Consider the following 19,517-nt stretch of genomic DNA (forward strand, 5'->3'; position numbering starts at 1 on the left):
GGTGGGGAGTCAACTCAGGATTATGATAGTGCTGGAATTGGACCCATCTGGGGGCTGGACCTTGAAGGAGGTCAGGATATAGACATACACAGATAAGACAAGGCATTCCAAGCTACGGAAGCAGTGTATAATCAAAGAGCTCCTCTTAGAAGAATTTCCTTAAAGTATGTCAGTTAGCAAGAGTGTAAGGGACTGGTGTGTAATTGGTGTAAAGGGACATTAGGCGAGAGAGTGGGACTGGAACAGCAGGCCAAGAAGTGGGGGGCATTTTCTGTAAGCAGTGTGGGGAGACTATACTGGAGGTTTAAGGTAACTGCGTTTAGACTCCTTGACAGGGATTATTGTAGCTCTGGGAGGTTTTGTCTCGGATTAAAATAGCTGCTTGACCCTGAGCCTGTCCCCTGACATCCTGGACCCTCCAGTTCCTCATCTGCCAATCAAGATGGTTGGACTTGATTCATGGGTCTCAAGCTTTTCCCACCAGGACCCTTTTAATTTTTTTCTTTCCAGTAGACTCTATTATATATTTAAAAATTCTTTTTAAAATAGAAATGACTCGGGCTTATTGTAAAAAAAAATTCACTAAATAAAATAAAGAGTTTGACTAATAAATACATCCTTGTTTCCACCCCTAGCCCCATGCCCACTTCCATCCCCAGAGTTGAGCGCTAGTCACCATTTGGTGTGAATCCCATATGCTTTCTTTGTGCGTTAACAAACACACATACACATGTGTGGAGATTTCTTTTCTTATTAGTCATAGGATTCATATTTGTCAAGTTGCACTTTTGCCCTGAAAACTTGCACTTGAAGCTTTCTGCATGCCAGTACCTCATTCTTTGTATTGGCTGAATGGTATCCACGTGTATTATTGTGAAAACTATTTTGTCTACCATATCACATTTATTAAGTACAAATTTTACCATGCTTAGGAGTTCCCTGGTGGCCTAGCAGTTAGGATTCTGGGCTTTCACTGCTGTGGCCCGCGTTCAATCCCTGGTCAGGGAACTGAGATCCCGCAAGCTGTGTGGTGCGACCAAAAAACTAAAATTAAAAAATGGCTAGCGGTTAATTTTAAAATTTTACCGTGCTTTGTTAATCAAAGACATACATAGACACCAATGAAATCGAGAAATTCACTGTTTTCTGAGCCAAGGCCCAAAACTTGCTGTTGATCAGGGAAAATAAAATATTAAAAATAGTTTGTGGGATTCTCTATCTTACCCCAAAGGCCAGGGTGTGGCTGGGGGGATGCTCTTTCCTGGCAGCAGATGAAATCTCAGGTGGATTCCCCTGCATCCCGAGTAGCTCTGATGGGATGAGGAGGGGAGGTGGGTCCTGGGGCGCCTCCTCAGGGTAGTTTGGAACTTTCTACTCTTAGTCATCTCTGAGATCCCATACAGCTCAGTGCTTTGGAGGCTGGTGACAATGAGCCATTTGTCCTAACTTCTGTTATCCAGCAAGTGCCAGGCTTTGCACCCTCTCACTGGTGCCTCTCTGTAACCTTCTGCAATGGTATTTACTATTATCCCCATTTTCCAGATGAAGAAACTGAGACCTGGGAGAGGTTAGTCACTTAGCCAAGGACCACAGTGCAGGTCTTGAACGCGGGCCTATTTGCCCCTACTCCCAAGTTCTCATGCTGTCTGCCATTTCCTGGTGCTGTCTCCGTAGTGCTGGAGTAGAAATGAAATAATGACTGAGAAACCTGAGCTAACGGTGGTGGTGATGCTGCCACTCCTGCTTTTTCGGGTCTCATTTTGCATCTGTGAAGTGTTTCCTCATCTCTTCTTCCTATTACCTGGGTATCCACATGAGGTCATTCTTCCCTATTTATTGACAGATACATTGAGGCACAAAAAGACTAGGTGACACGCCTGACCCACCCAGCAGAGGGACTATTCCCCAGACCCAGTGACTTCCTACATAGCATCCTTCCACAGGGCCTGGGCTCTGTGGTTCCCTGACTGTTGGATTGACAGGCCAGGTTCAAATTCAGAGGCATGGGTTCTGCTGAGTGTAGCCAACTTTTCATTCTGCCAAGTAAGGACATTAAAAAAGCCCCAAAACACAACAGCAAAACCATACCATCTTCTATAACCATCACTCCATAAAAGAAAAAACAACACTGAAACACAAGAGAGATGTGCTTAAGAATTAAGGGTAACGTTTTCAATAGTATAACTTTAGCTTTAGAAACATTCACCACATTGTCCTTAATTTTCTGCCAGCTTGGTGGAAGCTCTGTTGTCAACTGTCTTTGATCCACCGGGAACCACTCTGAGCCACACCCTGTCATCTTGCCCTGAAACGTGTCCTGAGCTTCGCTGCCCTTTTCCCCCTTTATAGTAGGACAGGATAATAATAATAATTACTCATGGCCTGTGTTTATCTAGCTCCTTTCTAAAGAAAAGTTCAAAGCTGTTTTCTGGACTTTGCCCTATTAATGCTCTTGGCATTGCTGTGCTGGGAGTTGAGGGGTGGCTGTTATTTTCTCACCCTCAGCAATGGGGAAAACCAGGCCAGAGCAGGGAGGAAATGTGCCTGTGGCTTGAGACCAGGGGAGCAGGGATGGCAGAGCTGTTGCTCAGCTTGAGGGACTGTGGGCCACATGCCTCTGGGGGGGTGTGATCTGTGGCCCTGGCCCAGGGTGTAGGCAGCCTGTCTGGGGAGACTAGCAAGTCCCCTTGAAAAATTCAGCCTTTGAGAGTTAATCACTAGTCAACACGTCAGGCATGCAGAGGTCCAGTGGGTCCACTTGGTAGAGACGTTGTAGGAGGTCAGCAGAAGGGAGCTGTCTGGTAGTCAGGGAGGCTTCTAGGAGGAGGTGGGCCTGAGCAAGTCTCCGAAGGATAGAGGAGGATCTGGATAGACCGAGGGGAAGGGAAGTCTCTTCTAGATGGGGGCTTGTGTGAGCAAAGGAAGAACGTGTATTTACAAAAACCAAAGACCAGTGAGGAAGGAGAATTTGGCTTTGCCGTGTTCCATTTCTCTTCGTTGGCTTCTGAGAGGGCAGTAGATGGCGAGGAGTGGTGGACGCCTCCCCTGGGGTCACAGCTTCCCCAGACTACTCTGCTCTCCCTGCAGGGAGTCAGGGGCAACACCTTCCTGTTGGTGACAGAGGCCGGGGTGCTGACCAACGCTGCATCTCCTGGGAGCTCTGTGGACAGAATTGATGCTGTGTGGCAGGGGTGGCGCCCAGAGCCTGGCCAAGAGGGTGGTGGGTCGGCCGAGCACAGACATGGAAGTGGAGTGGCCTCAGAAGGTGGGAGCTCTGGGCCCGCGTCCAAGGCCAGGACTCTCAGGCAGGGCTGACCACACGTCCTTGGGCTCTGAGGGAGGCCCTAAGAGTCCTTGTATGGGGTGGAGATTTGGGCGTAAGCGGCACTTGGTCAAGTAGGGGAAAGAAAAGCGGTTTGAATGCAGGCACTTGATTCTGATAAGAAGAGGGCAGAGGCCTCGCGGGCCTTCACGCTCCTCCTGTCTTCTGTCTGTGCCGCTGCTGTGGCCGTCTCCCCGCAGGGGCTCTGCTGCTTTGAGTGCGGGCTTCAGCTGCCTCACCTGCAGGACTCTTTCCAAGGCCTTTCACCTAGTTATATATTTGTACATATGTGCATATATAGAGGAGCCCCCCAGTTACATAAGCTTTAGGCCCCGCAAAACTTGGCTGGGCCCCTGACTGCCCACTGGTGGGCCAAAGCTTCTGGGAGCTTCAGGAGAGAGGAGTCAGGGCCAGTCTGCAAGCTGCCTGCAGTCTAGTTGGGGGCATAAGGTACACGCACATGAAGCAATTAGGGACTCATAAGAATGTCACTAAGAGCCACAGCATAGGCCACGGACTGCAGGTGTGCAGAGAGGGGAGCTGTCCACATGTGTCTGAGGGTCGGGAAGACTTCCTGGAAGAGGAGGGGAGTTCTGAGCAGGATCGTAGGCAAACCCTCATGGCTCGGTGAGGAGAGCGTTCATTCTCAGGTCCCCGGTGGGGGTGGGGCCGGCGTCTCTGGGGCAGGACCCTGCTGATGTGGTCCTTGGCCTTTCAGCCGCAGTACATGTGTGAGGCCATGCTGATCCTGGGCAAGCTGCATTACGTGGAGGGCTCGTACCGAGATGCCATCAGCATGTACGCGCGGGCCGGGATTGACGACATGTCCATGGAGAATAAGCCCCTGTATCAGATGCGGCTGCTGGCGGAGGCCTTTGTCATCAAAGGTAGGTGTGAGCACCGGCCGGGTCTCCCCACCACTGTGCGCAGCTCGTTACACTCTGGCCCCCATGTGCCGGGAGCGGGTGGCAGCTGCAGGGCAGCAGTGCTGTGTTGAGGGTGGGCCTGCAGGGCAGCGTTTAAGATACTTAACCCCCGGGAGTGCCCAGGCACTGACCAGCCGGGTGGATGCCAGGGTAACCAACCACATCAGCACATGCCGGCTGACGGCAGGCGCTGGGCCGGATGTCAGGTCAGAAGACTCAGGTTCCTGCCCTGGCTCTGTCGACAGTCACCTGACTGTGTGCCCTTGGGCATATAGCTCTTCACCTTTCTTGGCCTCAGTGGCTTTACCTGAAAGATAGGGTCGAAATCCCTACCCTCACAGGGTTACCATGAACGAGAGGAATCAGTTGCGTAACCAGGGTGAGAAAGGCTTTAAGAGCATGCCACCCATTGTTAGAGTGGCACTAGTGACTGGCGTTGGCTACCGATCAGGTGCTCCATGGCACAGAGCAGCCTGGCTCTCCTCAGGTATTTGCTGGGCACCTGCAGTGAGCCGCCCAGGGAGGCAATGCTGGGTCCTGTGATGGGCAGGTCAGAGCCAGTTCCCAGGGCGAGTGATGCTGTGGTGGGGAGCCAGGCACACAGGGTCAGTGATGTAGGAATTTCATCATGTGCGCTGTGGATACCCACCTGGGGAAAGAGTGCCCTTGAACTGACCCTGAAGGTGTTACATGGCAGTGAAAGCCTTCCCCCAGACTTTGTGCTTCAGGCACCACCTTCCCTGGATCCTTGAATCCTGGGATCAGAGCCTGAGTGGTGGCTCTTGGTGGCAGTGAGGTCCCAGGAGCCCCTCTGTCCACACTGTTGCCAGGAATCTTGGATGTTTGATCATCTCTTTATTCCAGCACAAACCAACCCCCAGAGAAAAGTCTAGAAACACATGTGACCCTGTGGGGATTTGGTGTCTGGCATTGGTAAAGTATTTGTCACCTTCTTTTCTCTTAGAGATGGGGACATTCTCCCATCTTATATACAGGGAAACTGAGGCCCAGAGAGGGGATGTACCTTACCTGGAGTCACCCAGAGATTTGTGGTGGATCCAGGATTGAAACCTCCACTCTCTGACATTGGCCTTGCACTACGAGTCCCCACTCCCACGCCTCTGTGTCCTGAGAGATTGACTGTGACATCTGTGCAGGGCACAGCCTCCTTTAACCATGGCCGATGGGGCTTCTTGAGAGCTGTTTGTCCACCTGTGGGTCCCTGGGTCCCTTTCCCCATTGAGAGACTGTTCACACAATCCCAGGAAATCTGCCGAGATCTTCCCCCAGACAGACCTGGTGCCAGCCTGTGGGAGGCAGGTGCCCATCTGGGACAGTCCAGTGTGGGGTCTTCTCCCTTTGCTCTCTCATCCCCTGCTCTGTGCCCTTGGTACAGGCTGGTCTTGGGGGTGATCTTCATTTGGCATTTGGGTCTTTCTGGCCTCTTGGAAACCACTTATGCCATGGACTCCCGAACCTAACACCCTTTCTTAGGGCTCCTTTCCGGCACTTTTTCCTGTAGACCTGGCTCGGTACCTACTGCTCCCTGTCTCCTGCTCTCTACTCTTTCCAGCACGCCTCCAGCTTCTTGGGGGAACACAGGCCCGGTGGTCACAGGTGCTGCAGGGGAGGTAAGGAGCTGGGTGTCCCTGGCGTGGGCTGCTCGTTCATGGGCTGTACTGACTCCCCGCCCCCCACTGACTGCACTAGGCTTCCCCCTTGCTTGCCTCCTCTCTGCCCGTCCTCCCTGTCCTGTCGCAATGCCTGCGCCCTGCTGCTCAGCATGCTGAGGTTCTTCTGACCCTGCGTGTGCTTGAGACTGTGCACGTGGCCTCCAGGGTGTGCATGGTGGTGATTTTCCTGGGTTTGGCGGGACCTGGTGTGGCTCCCAGTGCAGAGAGTAGGGGATGGGGATGGCTGGTCATTGGTCCTGACTTCACTTTTGAGCATGGGGCTTGTCTTAGTCTGCTAGGTTGCCATAACAAAATATCATAGAGTGGGTGGCTTAAACAATAGGAATTTATTTCTCACAGTTCTAGAGGCTGGGAAACCCAAGATCCATGTACCAGCAGTGTTGGTGTCTGGTGAGGCCTCTCTCCTTGGGTTGCAGATGGCCACCTTCTTGCTATGTCCTCACGTGACCTTTCCTCCATGGGTGCTCATGGAGAGATCCCTCTCTCTTTGCCTTCTCATAAAGCCACTAATCCCATCGTGAAGTCCCCACCCTCATGACCTCATCTAACCCTAATTACCTTCCAAAGGCACCACCTCCAAATACCATCACATTTCGGGTTAAAGCTACAACATATGAACTTGAGGGGACACAAACATTCAGGCCATCATAAGAATGGTGGCAGCAGTATGCCACAGAGTTCACAGAATAATAATATATATTTATTAAACACTCCATGCCAGGTGTGCCCTCATTCAATCCACACAGTAACCCCCCTCCCTGAGCAGGTGTTCTCTTCAGTCCCATGTTACAGCCCAGGAGTTATGAGGAGAGAGGTGAAGGGACTCTTGTGGATTTCACTGGCATTGGCAGAGCCAGGATTTGAACCCAGGCAGCCAGAGCTTGTAAACACCCCTTGATGGGGCTGCTCAGAATTCTAGACTGAAAGGAAGCATAGAAATGATCTAGGCCAATTCTCAGGTTACAGATGAGAAAACTGAGGCCGGTGCAAGTGAAATGTCAGTTGGTTTGTGTGTGAACCAGAGTGCCTGCCACCAGGCTGCCTCTTTTCAGGCTGTCAGATGCCAGGCGGCCTCCTGCGGGAGCCTGATGTGCCTTCTCCACAGGACTCGGCCTGGCTAGGCCATTACATGTCAGCTCATTTATCATCTTGCATCGTATTCCGCTCCATGGTTCCACTTGGTATCTTCCAGTGGAGCAGGGAGTTGAGTTCTCAGGCACACCTGGTTGGCGGGAGGAGGGCGGGGCAGTGTGTCATGGTGGGAGGGGCCTGAGCAGCCAGGCCTGGAGGCTCAGTGGGGGCGTGTGTATGGGTGTCTCAAGAGCGGGCTCTGGGTCTCTTCACCCACAAAAGACATACTCAGTGCACCTGCTTTCCCCTTCAGAGCAGAGGGACTAGGCAGGGTGTCCTCTGGCAGGTCACTCACAAGGACTTGGCCTTGCTCTGAAGTCGAGGGGACATGGATTAGACCAGAAGATGCTTTCTGATTCCCAGGGAGGGCTTCAGACACTGTCCCAGGAGCTTGAGAGAAGGGGGCAGTTGAAGCAGTCGTGGGTTTCTCTTGCTTGAAGTGCAGAAACATTACGTGCACATATGTATATATTGCTTGGTGGGGAGGTGGGTGATATATGACCCTCCAACTTCTCCAAGGGGAAAAAGGTTATTGTTCATGTCAAGTTTGTTTAGAAACAGTATGAACACCACAGATTTTTCACTAAGATAGAAAAATAAAATAGCTTCACTTCCCTGTCTGAGCGAACTGTCCCCCAACTTCACAACTGGGCTCAAACTGACCTGGTCCTGCCAGGAGCGGAGGCCTGGATTTTTAGGGCCTCATTTTGGCCTCCGGGAGGTGGGCTGGGCCCTGTTGGGGCCTCTGGCTTTGGAGGAAGAACTCCCTCTCCCTAGGTCCTGCCTCTAGCTCCTCCTGGCTGCCAGGTTAATGGGTCTGGCCTGTACTGTGGCCGGCTGCTCCCAAGTCACCTGCCGGCCCTGGCAGGGCTGAGGGCCCTTCCCCTGCCTAGCACAATCCCCCATTTGGTCCCTTCTCCCCCAGTCTTCCAAGCTCCTCTGGTGTACCTGACTTCGATGGTGTACCCAGAAACCTGAAGTGTGGACCCTTCCCCTCTGGAACCTGAGCGTATGATTGTCGAGGGTGTGGGCGTGGTAAGGGTGTGGGATTATCACGTGCGCCACCCAGGAGTCTAGAAATGTAGATTCTCAGGCCCCTCACCAGAAGTACTGAATCAGAATTTACGTTTTAACAGCATTCCCAGGTGACATGTATTCACCTTACAGTTTGAGAAACACGGCCCTGGAACTCTTGTTTAATAGATATTGATATTTGTGGGCTGGTGGGTTAACTTTCAATTGATCTCTGTAGAATGGGAGGGAGTTGTTATATGCCCACTGTATGGATGGAAAAACTGAGGCTTGTCCACGATCGTGCAGCCTGTGAATAGCAGAGCTTGGGCTGGTAGCCAGTGGTTGTCTCCGAAGCCTGAGTCCTGCCTATGACAGAGGACCCCTCCAGAGGGGTTACCTCCGAGATGCATTCGCACAGACAGAGGAGGGTATGGGACGTCCAGAAGCCCTGAGAAAGGAGAGGTAGGGTCCTGACACTTACTGCAGAGCCTGGGGGCTGGCCAGGATGGATGATGCCTTTGGGCACTGTCATTCTGCCCCTCAGGGTAGCCCAGAGGGGGCCCTAAGTGGGCCCTGGGGACATAGGGGACTCTAGCAAGGTTAGACCCACATCAGGGTTCTTTGGGGGGTCCTGGAGGAATCAGGCCTTTCCCGGGCCGCAGCCTCAGCTCCTGATGGGGTCCGGTTTTCCTGCCCCTTCCAGCACTACCTTCAGCAGGAGCAGAGAACTGCCAACTCCGATTGTCTGATTTGATTCTCAGCCGTCTCTATTTTTGTCCACAGGCAAAAAGGGCCTGTTTGCAAAGCTGTGTCATTCCGAACGGCTGCCGGGAGCGCAGCTTGCCCCTTCCTGTAGGCCTCACTGTGGGCCCCAGCACAGGCTAGTTACCCTGCAGTGTTCTACCAGACAGCCTAAAGCTCCAGCCTTCGTGGCCCAAGGTCTCGCCTCAAGACCAAATAGGCTGCATTTCAACTGGCATTGCTGCCGCCTTGTATCTGGAATTCCAGTTTCTTAGCTGAGAAGTGGCACAATCCTCACTCCCATGCCTGACCCCAGCTCAGCCAGTCCTGCCTTTCCTCCCATGCCTGACCCCAGCTCAGCCAGTCCTGCATTTCCTCCCATACCTGACCCCAGCTCAGCCAGTCCTGCATTTCCTCCCATACCTGACCCCAGCTCAGCCAGTCCTGCCTTTCACGACTTGTTCCTCTGACATCATGCTTCTAGGGATTGGTTTCTGTATAATCAGACTTACGGTTGTAATGACAAAAATGCAACCCCAGCTAGCTGGAAAAGCAACAACCAAAAGGGGGAGGGACTGAAAACGTATGGGCCTATGTAAGTAGTAAGTCGTTGGGGGCAGATAGCATCAAACATAGCTGGGTCCAGGGACTCCACGTGTTGTGGTCTTTCTCGACAGCTCCAGGTTTACGTGGTCCTGCAGCCTAAACTCACAACCTCAGGAGGAGAGAAAGCCTTGGGGAAGGTTCTCGTTGACCTGGTTTGGTCTCATGCCCACCCTGGAACCAGTTTCAGTGACCGGCATTTAGGTGGCTGGTTTGGTGCCCGGGGTGGGATTTCCCCACTTGAATCTTGTGGACTGAGTTGGAGGAATGGTTCCTCGAAGGAAAATCAGGGTGCTGTTACCAAAGTAGGTGAAAGGTATGGAGGACAGAACCCCAGAGCTCAGGCAGAATTGCCTCTCCTCGGGTTACACCGGTAGTGACCAGGTGAGGATTTGAACCTGGCTCTCTCTGATTCTGGCTTTGGGGCTCGTCCCTGATGCCCAGGGAGTACTTGTTTGACTGACACACTCTGTTCCAGAGAGGGAAGTGAGTGAGACCCAGCTAGCTGTGGGGCCTTCCCATGTGAGCTGGGAGGTGAGGCTGAACTTCAGGAGGAGTCAGCTGCTGATGAGTGGAAGAGGTGCCTTCCAGGTAAAGGAAAATCCAGAGGGAGGCCCCTGGGAGATGGAGGTGGCTTGTTTGGAGCGGGGTGTTGTCTTACCTTTTTGGAGCTAAGAGAGGTTGTGCATGGGAGGACTGGGAAATGAGGGGGCACTGAGAGCCCAGCAGGAAGGCTCAGGGTCTCCCTTTTGCTGGTGTTCCAGAACTTTGGCCTTAGGTAGCCATACCATGAAGTGTGGCCCAGCCTGTTTCCCGTAAAGTCAGCTCACCTGTTGGTCAGCATGCTGTCTGGGTCCATCTGGAGCAGAGCGCTCTGGGCCCTAGACGAGGCAAAGCCGTTGTAGATCCAGGTGACAAACTGTCCTCTATTCTGTTGGTTTGAGTCCTAAGGGGTAGCCCCAGCTTTGACGGACGTGCAGGATGCTTCAGGGACTGTTCTTTCGACATCTCAAGCCTTACCCAGTTCAGCCCCCAAAAGCACCAGTGTCATTGTCCGCCTCTCAGAGGGCCGTTCTGTGGCGAACGGCTTCCTTCTCTCCTCCGGCCTGTGTTGCTTTCCTTTTTCTGGTGCTCGCTCAATGTGGTAATGATGTGGGGAATGACCCCCCATCTCTCCAGCCATGAGTCCTGCCCTGAGCCCTAAAGACCGAGTCGTTGCTGCCTAATTTGGGGCTTGTTGTGTCTGTGGGCCCCTTGAAAACCAGTGTTGCCCTGTGTTTCAGCCTAGCAAACCCCTTTGCCGCTTGTTCACGGCCCAGCACCAGCGAGGCCACTCTGGGCAGGCTTGCCTGCTGGCTCACCGATAGAAGACCTGCCTGGCTATGAAGGAAAATGCCCCCGGTTCACCCAAAATACTGCAGTGAGATGCTCAGTTGTGAAGGTGCTGTGAAAAGTAAAAATGTAAAAAACATTAGGCAGCTGTGAGAATTATGATCTGCAAATTCTCTTCTCCTCACCCCTCAAGGTTTTTTTTTTTCTTTTTTTCTGTTCTTTCAGCCTCTGAAACCCCCAGCTCCTCTGCTCTCACCTGGGATTTTATGGCTTTAGTAAAACTTTCAAAAATAAAAGAACACCAGGCTGCTCCTGGGGCAGGACATGGTGGGATATTGGTTTGGGGGTTTTTTTAGTCCTGGTATGGCAGGAATTAACTGTTTATTTTGGCTTCCTTCTCAAAGGGGCGTGGGCCGTCTGCCTTGTGGGGAAGCAGGTCAGCACTTTTGGTGCTGCTGCCCTGGCCACAGACTGTGGTCCACGGAGTGAGAGGCTGGCCTCCAGGTGGAGAGGAGTGAGCAGATGAGGGTGTCTTGGAAGGAGGCTGGGTGTGTTCATTGTGTGCTTACCAAGCCTTCATTGAGGTTCTGCCTGGACTGTGAGATACGAAACAGGGCAGGAGGGCAAGTGGACTCATGGAGGGAGACCACGGGGAGTTGGAGTGGTCTCCCCACATCTTCTCCTGGCAGGCCTTTCCTCCATCGTTGGAGGTCACCCCAGAGAGTAGTTGGTGGAGGTGTGGAGTATGGACAGGGTTTTGGGGGGTGTATTTGAGAAACCAGCACCAACACTAGGGCCCATTCCTGCCAGGTTAGACAGCTATAATTCAGCCGTTGGATACACATGGGAAAGGCAGGCCCCCGTGTGCTGGCCAGAAGCCTGAGATGTGGGAACCCCTGGTGGGTTACCGAGGGTAAGGAAAGACGCGTGGAGTCTGGGCCGAGAGAGCGGACGGTGTTGAAGCCAGAAGACCTGGATCTAGTTAGCACTTTGAGCTGAGGGGTGTTGGAAGGAGTATCTTCTCCCTGAATTAGATTTCTCATTTGTCATTCTAGGGAAAGGCTAAACCCCTACATGAGAGGTCATTTTGAGCATCACTTGAAACGTTTTCTGAGAGTGTAAGACCCATCTAATTTAATTTTCACAGCTACCCTATGAGGTGGGCATTGTTAGTGATCTTATTTTGTCTTTGGGGAAACTGAGACTGAGATCTCTCTAAACATTTTGAGGTATATCCTTCCAGTCTTTTTTCCTATAGGTTTTTATGTTTTAAACGAAAATAAGTTCATACAATCATATATTTTATACACTTGTTTTCTAAAGTTAATATTTTACGAAATAGTTTCTAGTATACATCTACATCACTACATAAAATAGCTTTATAGCATTTCATTGTAAGAATCTATTGTAGTTTAGCAAACTTGTCTCCTGTTATTGAACCTGTAGGTTAAATCTCTTTTTTTTTTTTTTTGCCATTATAAACAATACTGCACTGGATATCCTTGAAGCTCAACTTTTGCATTTTTTGCATACATTATTTTTTTAAGGATAAATTTCTAGAAGTAGAGTTACTGGATTGAAATGTGTACACTTTTCAGAAACTTTGATACAAGGAGTCAAATTGTCTGCTTTTTTTTTTTTCAATTGGTAAAATGTAACATAAAATTTAGCATCTTGGGCTTCCCTGGTGGCGCAGTGGTTGAGAGTTCACCTGCTGACGCAGGGGACATGGGTTCGTGTCCCGGTCCAGGAAGATCCCACATGCCGCGGAGCGGCTGGGCCCATGAGCCATGGCCACTGAGCCTGCGCGTCCAGAGCCTGTGCTCCGCAACGGGAGAGGCCACAACAGTGAGAGGCCCGCGTACCGCAAAAAAAAAAAAAAAAAAAAAATTTAGCATCTTAACCATTAAGAATTTTTTAGCTGCATAACAAAATTATTATCCTAAAAAATTTTAAGTGTACAGTTCAGTAGTGTTAAGTACATTCATGTTGTTGTGCAGCCAATCCCCAGAACACTTTATTTTGCAAAATTGAAACTGCACCCAGTAAACAGTTTTCCATTCTCCTCCCCCAGCCCCTGGCAGTCACCATGCTATCTTCTGTCTCTATGAGCTTGACTACTCTAGGTACCTCACAGAAGTGGAATCATACAGACTTTGTCTTTTGTGACTGGTTTATTCCACTCAGCATAATGTCCTTAAGGTTCATCCATGTTGTTGCATATGGCAGGATTTCCTTCTTTTTTAAGGCTGAATAATAGTCCATTGTGTGTATATACTACAATTAAAAAAAAAATAATGGTTTCTTTTTTTTGCGTTGCATTGGGTCTTGGTTGCCGCGCGTGGGCTTTCTCTAGTTGCGGTGAGCGGGGGCTACTCTTCATTGTGGTAAGCAGGCTTCTCATTGTGGTGGCTTCTCTTGTTGTGGAGCACAGGCTGTAAGCACGCGGGCTCAGTAGTTGCGGTGCACAGGCTTAGTTGCTCCGCGGCATGTGGGATCTTCCCGGACCAGGGAATTGATCCCATGTCTCCTGCATTGGCAGGCGGATTCTTAACCACTGTGCCACGAGGGAAGTCCTATCCTACATTTTCTTTATTCATCCATCAGTGGACCCTTGAGTTGCTTCTACCTTTTTGCTGCTGTGAATAACGCTGCTCTGATCATGGGTGTAGTACACGTGTCTCTTCTAGGCCCTCTTTTCAGTTCTTTTGCATATATACCCAGAAGTGGAGTTGTTGGATCGTATGGTAATTCTAGTTTTAATCTTCTGAGGAATGGCAGCCTGTCCTCCACAGCAGCTGTGCCATTTTATATGCCCACAGTTGCCCACTTTTGAGTGTGATTTATCAGGGCTCTCTTCCCAACCCGGCCTTGAGGCTTCCTCCCTGAAGGCTGAAGCAATGACTTGCATTTCTTCCTCCCCCCCATCCTCCACCCCCACAGGGCCTACGCCTCTCGGGTGCCCTGTGCTTTTGGACCAGCTGGGTAGGCAGGAGGGCGGGGGTCCACCCATCTGGAAAGTTCCATCACAGGGGAGGCATCGTGCTCTCCATCTCCGCATCCAGTGCCCAGGGCTCCAAGGGCGGGGCCTCTTGGAAGGGCTGCTGTTTGGGATGTGATGAGTCACTGAGACCGCTGAGGCCCGGACCAGCCTGGGTGCTGAGCTGTGCCAGGGTCAGTTTGCCTCCAAACCGAAAGTTCAAAGTTAATGGAAAAGCAAGCGCTCCCCTCGAAAGGGGACCTCCCCTGGCTCGCACGACTGGGTGTTTTCACATAAAGGCCCCTCTGCCAGTGGGAATCAGGAGGCAGTGCCCGTGCTTCCTGACAGCCTCTGGCTTCCTGCCCGCTCAACAGGGCTGGGATCCACTGGGATCCTTTGGGGGCGGGCTCAGAAGCAGCCCGTCTCCATCTTGGAGCTAGTGTTGTGGTCTGGCCACGTGTGCAGAAACACACAGGGCAGAGGATGAAGGAACCCGAGGGTTGGAATCCCCAGTAGATTTCCCGTCAGATGTTTGTGACAGGAAAATGGCCCATCATATGACTCAAAGAGCAAATGTAAGGCAAAGAAACCTCTTTTTTTTTTTTTTTAATAAATTTATTTACTTTTGGCTGCTACTCTTCGTTGCGGTGCACGGGCTTCTCATTGCAGTGGCTTCTCTTGTTGCAGAGCACAGGCTCTAGGCGCACAGGCTTCAGTAGTTGTGGCACGTGGGCTTTAGTAATTGTGGCTCGTGGGCTCTAGAGCGCAGGCTCAGTAGTTACGGCGCACGGGCTTAGTTGCTCCGCGACATGTGGGATCTTCCCGGACAAGAGCTCAAACCCATGTCCCCTGCACTGGCAGGCGGACAAAGAAGCCTCTTTTTATGGGCAGAACTGGGGTGACTGGGCTGTGACCCTCACTAGGAAGAGCTGTTGCCAGCTCCAGGAAGCTTTTTGGTCTGCTATATGTTAGAAATTTTTTCACAGACCACTACCTCAGTGACTGTAGCCCGTTTACTTTGATCTTCATTAGTCCTCTGGAATCATAATTGCTTCCTTTCAAAAAGGAATATATTTATTATTTTTAGATATATTTTTACACAGTACATAGATCTTAAATGTGTAATTTGATGAGTTTGTCAAGTATAGATACCCATGTAACCAACACCGCAATAAAGACAACATTTCCATCTCCCCAGAAAATTCCCTCAGGTCCTTTGCCAATTGATCCCCTCCCCAGACCCACCCCAGGCAATGACTGGTTGGTTTCTGTTAATATAGATTATAATTTTGCCCTTGTTTTGAATGTCATATAACTGAAATCACATGGCCTGTACTTTTTGATATGTAGCTTCTTCTGCACAATATAAGTTCTGAGAGATTCACCCGTGTTGTATGTATCAAGAGTGTGTCCTTTTCTTTATTTCTGAGTAGTATTCCATTGTATAAATACGCCACGGTTTATGAATTCCACAAGAACCATTTTTTAGATGGAGAGGGAGAAACGCCATCGGCCTCTACACTCGGCATGAGTTCGTCTGTGTGTCCATCCACTCACTAAGCCCCAGGCCTTGCTCTCGCTGGGTGCAAAGATCAACCAGAAATGGGCAGAGAGGGTGGTCACCATGTAGGGGAAAGGCATACGCAGAGGAGGCGCAGCTAAAACGTGCTGCTGGCTCTGAAGGCGGGAGACTTAAGAAGCCTTCAGAGAAAAGGTGGTGTGCTGTGAGCTTTCAAGGAGGATGGGGTTTAGAATTCTCAGAGAAGCCTGGTGGAGAGGCCCCTGCTGGGAGCAGAAGGAACAAATGGAGCACGGGGAATGTGGCGGCCCCACAGACTGCTGAATTCACCGCTTTGCCGTGGCCAGCCCACTGGAGGCTTGGGACTGGCAGCCTGAACCTGGTCCATCCCAGTTCTGGGCCCAGAGGTGGGGCAGGAGGGAACCCAGACAGCAGCACATCTCGGGCGGGTGGGGGGGGGAAGCACAAGGATGTGTTAAAAGAGACCCTCTCTGTGTCTTCTGGAGTTGGCTCTGCCCTCCTGCCATTTCCACTTGGCTTCCAGGCCAGGCCCTGAACAGTTTCTATGTCCCACTGTCCTGTAGGGTACACAGGGGCCGTGGGTCTGGAGAGGAGTGGCTGGGCCAGTGCCGGCAGTGAGCCGAGGGGACCAGCCTTCTCCTGCCTTCTTGCCACGTCTTCTCCAGTGTGCCCTCTGTTCCTCCTCCCCCTTAGTCCTTTCCGGGTCGTGAGTCATTTGGCAGGAGGCACGTTGACACTTGGTGACCCGCGTAACTGAGTCTTTGTGTTGACCAAGGGCCTTCGCGGTCTGTGTCCACCTTTCCCCAGGCCGAGGCATCCCGACCTTCGGACCCATTCACACCCCAGTCTGGCAGAGGGCAAGGTCACTGAAACCATATGAGTTGGGAATCTAGCCAAGGACAGCAGTATCTTTACCTTGTGTTTGTAGAGTACTTTGTACTTTGTCAGACACCACCAGGCTTGTCGTTTCTTCAGCCAGCCAGTGCTTGCTGAGCGCCTGCTGTGTGGCAGGTTATAGAAAGGTGAACGTGTTAAGGTTGGTGCCTTTAAGGAGCCTATAGTCTGGCCAAGCAAACACGTGAACAAATAAGTATAACAAAATGGTGGGGCAGGAATACGTAAAGTGTAGATCAGGGCCCAAGGAGAGAATGGTTGGTTATACCAGGGTGTACTGGGGGGGCTCCCTAGAGGAGGGGGCACTCAGTGGCAGAAGGTGAGCTGTAATTTTGGGTGGCCTCTGGGGGGTGGGGTGGAGGGTGCATTCCAGGCAAGAGGCGCAACCCGAGCACAGTGGGAGCAGGAGGCTGGGCGTGGATGCAGCAGGTATGGTGTCATAGTCAGCTCAGGCTGCTAGAACAAAGCACCACAGATTGGGTGGCTTATACCAAACAGACACTTATTTCTCACAGTCCTGGAGGCTGGGAGTCTGAGATCAAGGCACCAGCACGGTCAGGTTCTGGTGAGAGCCCTCTTCCAGGTTGCAGGCTGCCAACTTCTTGCTGTGTACTCCCATGATGGAAGGGGCTCTCTGGGGTCTCTTTTATAAGGACACTAATCCCTATCATGAGGGCTCCACCCTCAGGACATAATCACCTGCCCAAGGCCCCGCCTCCTAATACCATCACCTTGGGCATTAGGTTTTCAACATATGACTTTATGACTTTCAAGGGGACACAAACATTTGATGTATAACATGATGAGAGACAAAGCTGGGGAGGTGACAGGGACGGATCTTGGAGGGCATGGTATGGAATGTCAGGAGTTTGGACCTCACCCTGTAGCAGTGGGGACCCCAGTGGAGGGTTTTAAGCAGTGGAGTTTTAGAAGGATCACCCTGGGATCCTTGAGCAGGATGGATGAGAGCGAGACTGGAGGCAGGGAGGCCAGCTAGGAGGCCAAGGTGGTCATCCACTCAAGAGATAAAGCCTAAGATAAGGAGATAAGAGAAGGGAAGGGGAGGGGGGGCTTGAAATGTTAAGGGCTTGGTCATCAGTTGGATATTGGGGCCAAAGGGCAGGAGAGAGTTGAGGATTCTCCTCTTGGACCTTCCTTCAGTCACTTCATCTTGAGCACCTACTACATATAAAGTACCATGTGGGCACAAAGGTGAGAAGGATCTGGGTTCTGCCCACCGAGAACCGCAGTCTAGGACAGTGCTCTCTAGTCAGGACTGTGAGTTGCACGTGACAGCAACACAATTTAAGTGGACTTTGACCCCACCCCTCCCTGAGAAAATGGGGGAAGGGGTTTATTGGTGCATGTACTGGAAAGTTTCAGGGGGTAGTGCTTCAGGCAAGTGTTCAAACAGTGTCTTTAGGAATCTGCCCTTTTCCATCAAGTCTCATCTCTGTTCTGTGTAGACTTCGTTTGTTTTTTTTTCATGACTGAGTTTATTCAATCTTTTTCCTGTCTCAAAAAAAAAAAAGCAAAATACCAAAAACCCAGACATAAATATAGTTGTTTCCCTTTACAGCTTTCCCTTCTTAGTTTCTTATAGTTTCGGGGTTTGTTTTTTTTTTTTTTTTGCTTTAGAGCTATGCTTTTATATTTAAAATTTTTAAAATTTTGGTAAAAAACACAAAACATAAAATACACCACCTTAACCATTTTCAGGTGTACAATCATGTTAATGACATTCACGTTATGTAGCTTCATTTTAAGGCAGCCTTTCCCTAACATTTCCAGGCTGGCCTCTTAGCAGTTTAACAAGCCCAGTGGAAGGGGTAAGAATTCTGGGATTGGGTCTTCTCGGCGCAAACCAGGCCACGTGCACACCCTTAGCCAATCACTGTGGCCCTGATGATGAGTCAGCCTGGATCACGTGCCTGCCTTTGAGGTGGGGCGGGGTCTTCGCCCTGTGAGCCACAGGGCTGAGCGAGGCTGCACAAATGGGTGCTCAAAGGGAAAGAGAGGTGCTGCTGTGGAAAGAATGGGAAATGGATGCCAGGGACGCAAAAACAGCAAATTCCACTGCAGGCGCATAGGACCCGAGCGCCTGACTTAGGTGAGGTAGAAACTGGTTCCACGGGAGGGGTGCATATAAATGCTGTGTAATCAAGTCATCTAGCACGTGCTAGGGACTGTGGCAGTCCAAACAGGCTCATTTTGCCCCCATTGAACTACTGGGGGAGAGAAGAGCTAGACGTAAATAACCACTCCATGATGTAAACATGGTGAGTGCCTGGGGAGGAGGGGTCAGGAGTGCTTCCAGCAGGCAGGAGTTGGGCATGGGGGTGCCACCAGTGTGGTTCCCCACGTGGGGCATGGGTGCCTGCTGTCTGTCCACCCCTTGATCCCAACCACTGCTAATACCATCCTTGCTTTAGCCCCCTCCTTCCCCTCCCAGGACCTCTGCCTCCCACTGGCTGCTCCAGAGTCTCCTCGGATGAGCCCACCCTGGGCCCCTGGGAGGGGCCTGGAGTTGGGCCCCCCGTCCCCCACCGAGCAGGGCAGGTCCGAGGTGCTCCCCTCGTCCCGCAGGCCTCTCCCTGGAACGCCTCCCCAACTCCATCGCTTCCCGCCACCGCCTGACCGAGAGGGAGGAGGAAGTGATCACCTGTTTCGAGAGGGCCTCCTGGATCGCTCAGGTGTTCCTGCAGGAATTGGAGAAGGTGAGCTGGAAATAATAGCCCCATTGGTCATCACTGCCCTCTATTGAGCACCTGTATCTATCCAACCCCCCACCCCACTAAAACTGTAGGTCCTGCTTGTACAAATTAGAAAAGAGGACCCTCCACCTGCCCTGAAGATGCTCTGCTTTATCCATTGGAAAACTCATTGTAGTATCCTGATTCTGTAAGCATGAGACTCTCTACTGCCAGAAAAGAGTTTTAATAAACAGAAGAGTCCACGCCCCCTGCGAGCGGCTGGCAACCTCCTTGGTGAGCTCAACTTGTACGACCAAAAATGTGACAGCCCTGTTGTGTTCGTTTACTTGTTTACCCCTCACAGCAGCTCTCTGAAGTAGGTGTTACATTCATCCCTGTTTAATACATGAGGTTTAGAGAGATTAAGCCATTTGCCCGCTACCCTTCCCTTGGAAGGGTACAGGTCCATGTAGGCACTCTTCCCAGCTCTCAGGTGCTCTGGAAGCTCGCTACTGGACCCTTTAGCGGGGAGGAGGACCATTCTTAAAGCCTTGCAGAGGCTGGCAGAGCTGGCCACAGGGGTCTGGAAATTCTCAGGCCTACTTATCTCCCTGCTTGTGCTTCGGGGGGCCTGAACGAACTCTCAA

At 51.4% G+C, this 19,517-nt stretch overlaps 1 protein-coding gene across 2 annotated transcripts in view; it reads left to right on the plus strand.

Moving 5' to 3' along the window:
- The window catches only part of TTC7A (tetratricopeptide repeat domain 7A), a gene marked incomplete at its 5' end in the record, with an annotated part of 122,181 nt that overhangs the window by 15,497 nt on the left and 87,167 nt on the right, over positions 1-19,517 (plus strand). The window contains 3 exons of one of the 2 annotated variants that reach the window (XM_082672000.1): positions 4,041-4,244; positions 5,771-5,879; positions 18,764-18,894. In XM_082672000.1, coding sequence (XP_082528126.1) covers positions 4,041-4,244; positions 5,771-5,879; positions 18,764-18,894 — 444 coding nt within the window. The remainder of the gene's footprint in view (positions 1-4,040; positions 4,245-5,770; positions 5,880-18,763; positions 18,895-19,517) is intronic. The other variant, XM_082672001.1, reaches the window with a different exon arrangement.

The sequence above is a fragment of the Grampus griseus genome, assembly GCF_964374135.1.
Source record: "Grampus griseus genome assembly, chromosome: 15".
NCBI classification, from domain to species: Eukaryota; Metazoa; Chordata; class Mammalia; order Artiodactyla; family Delphinidae; genus Grampus; species Grampus griseus.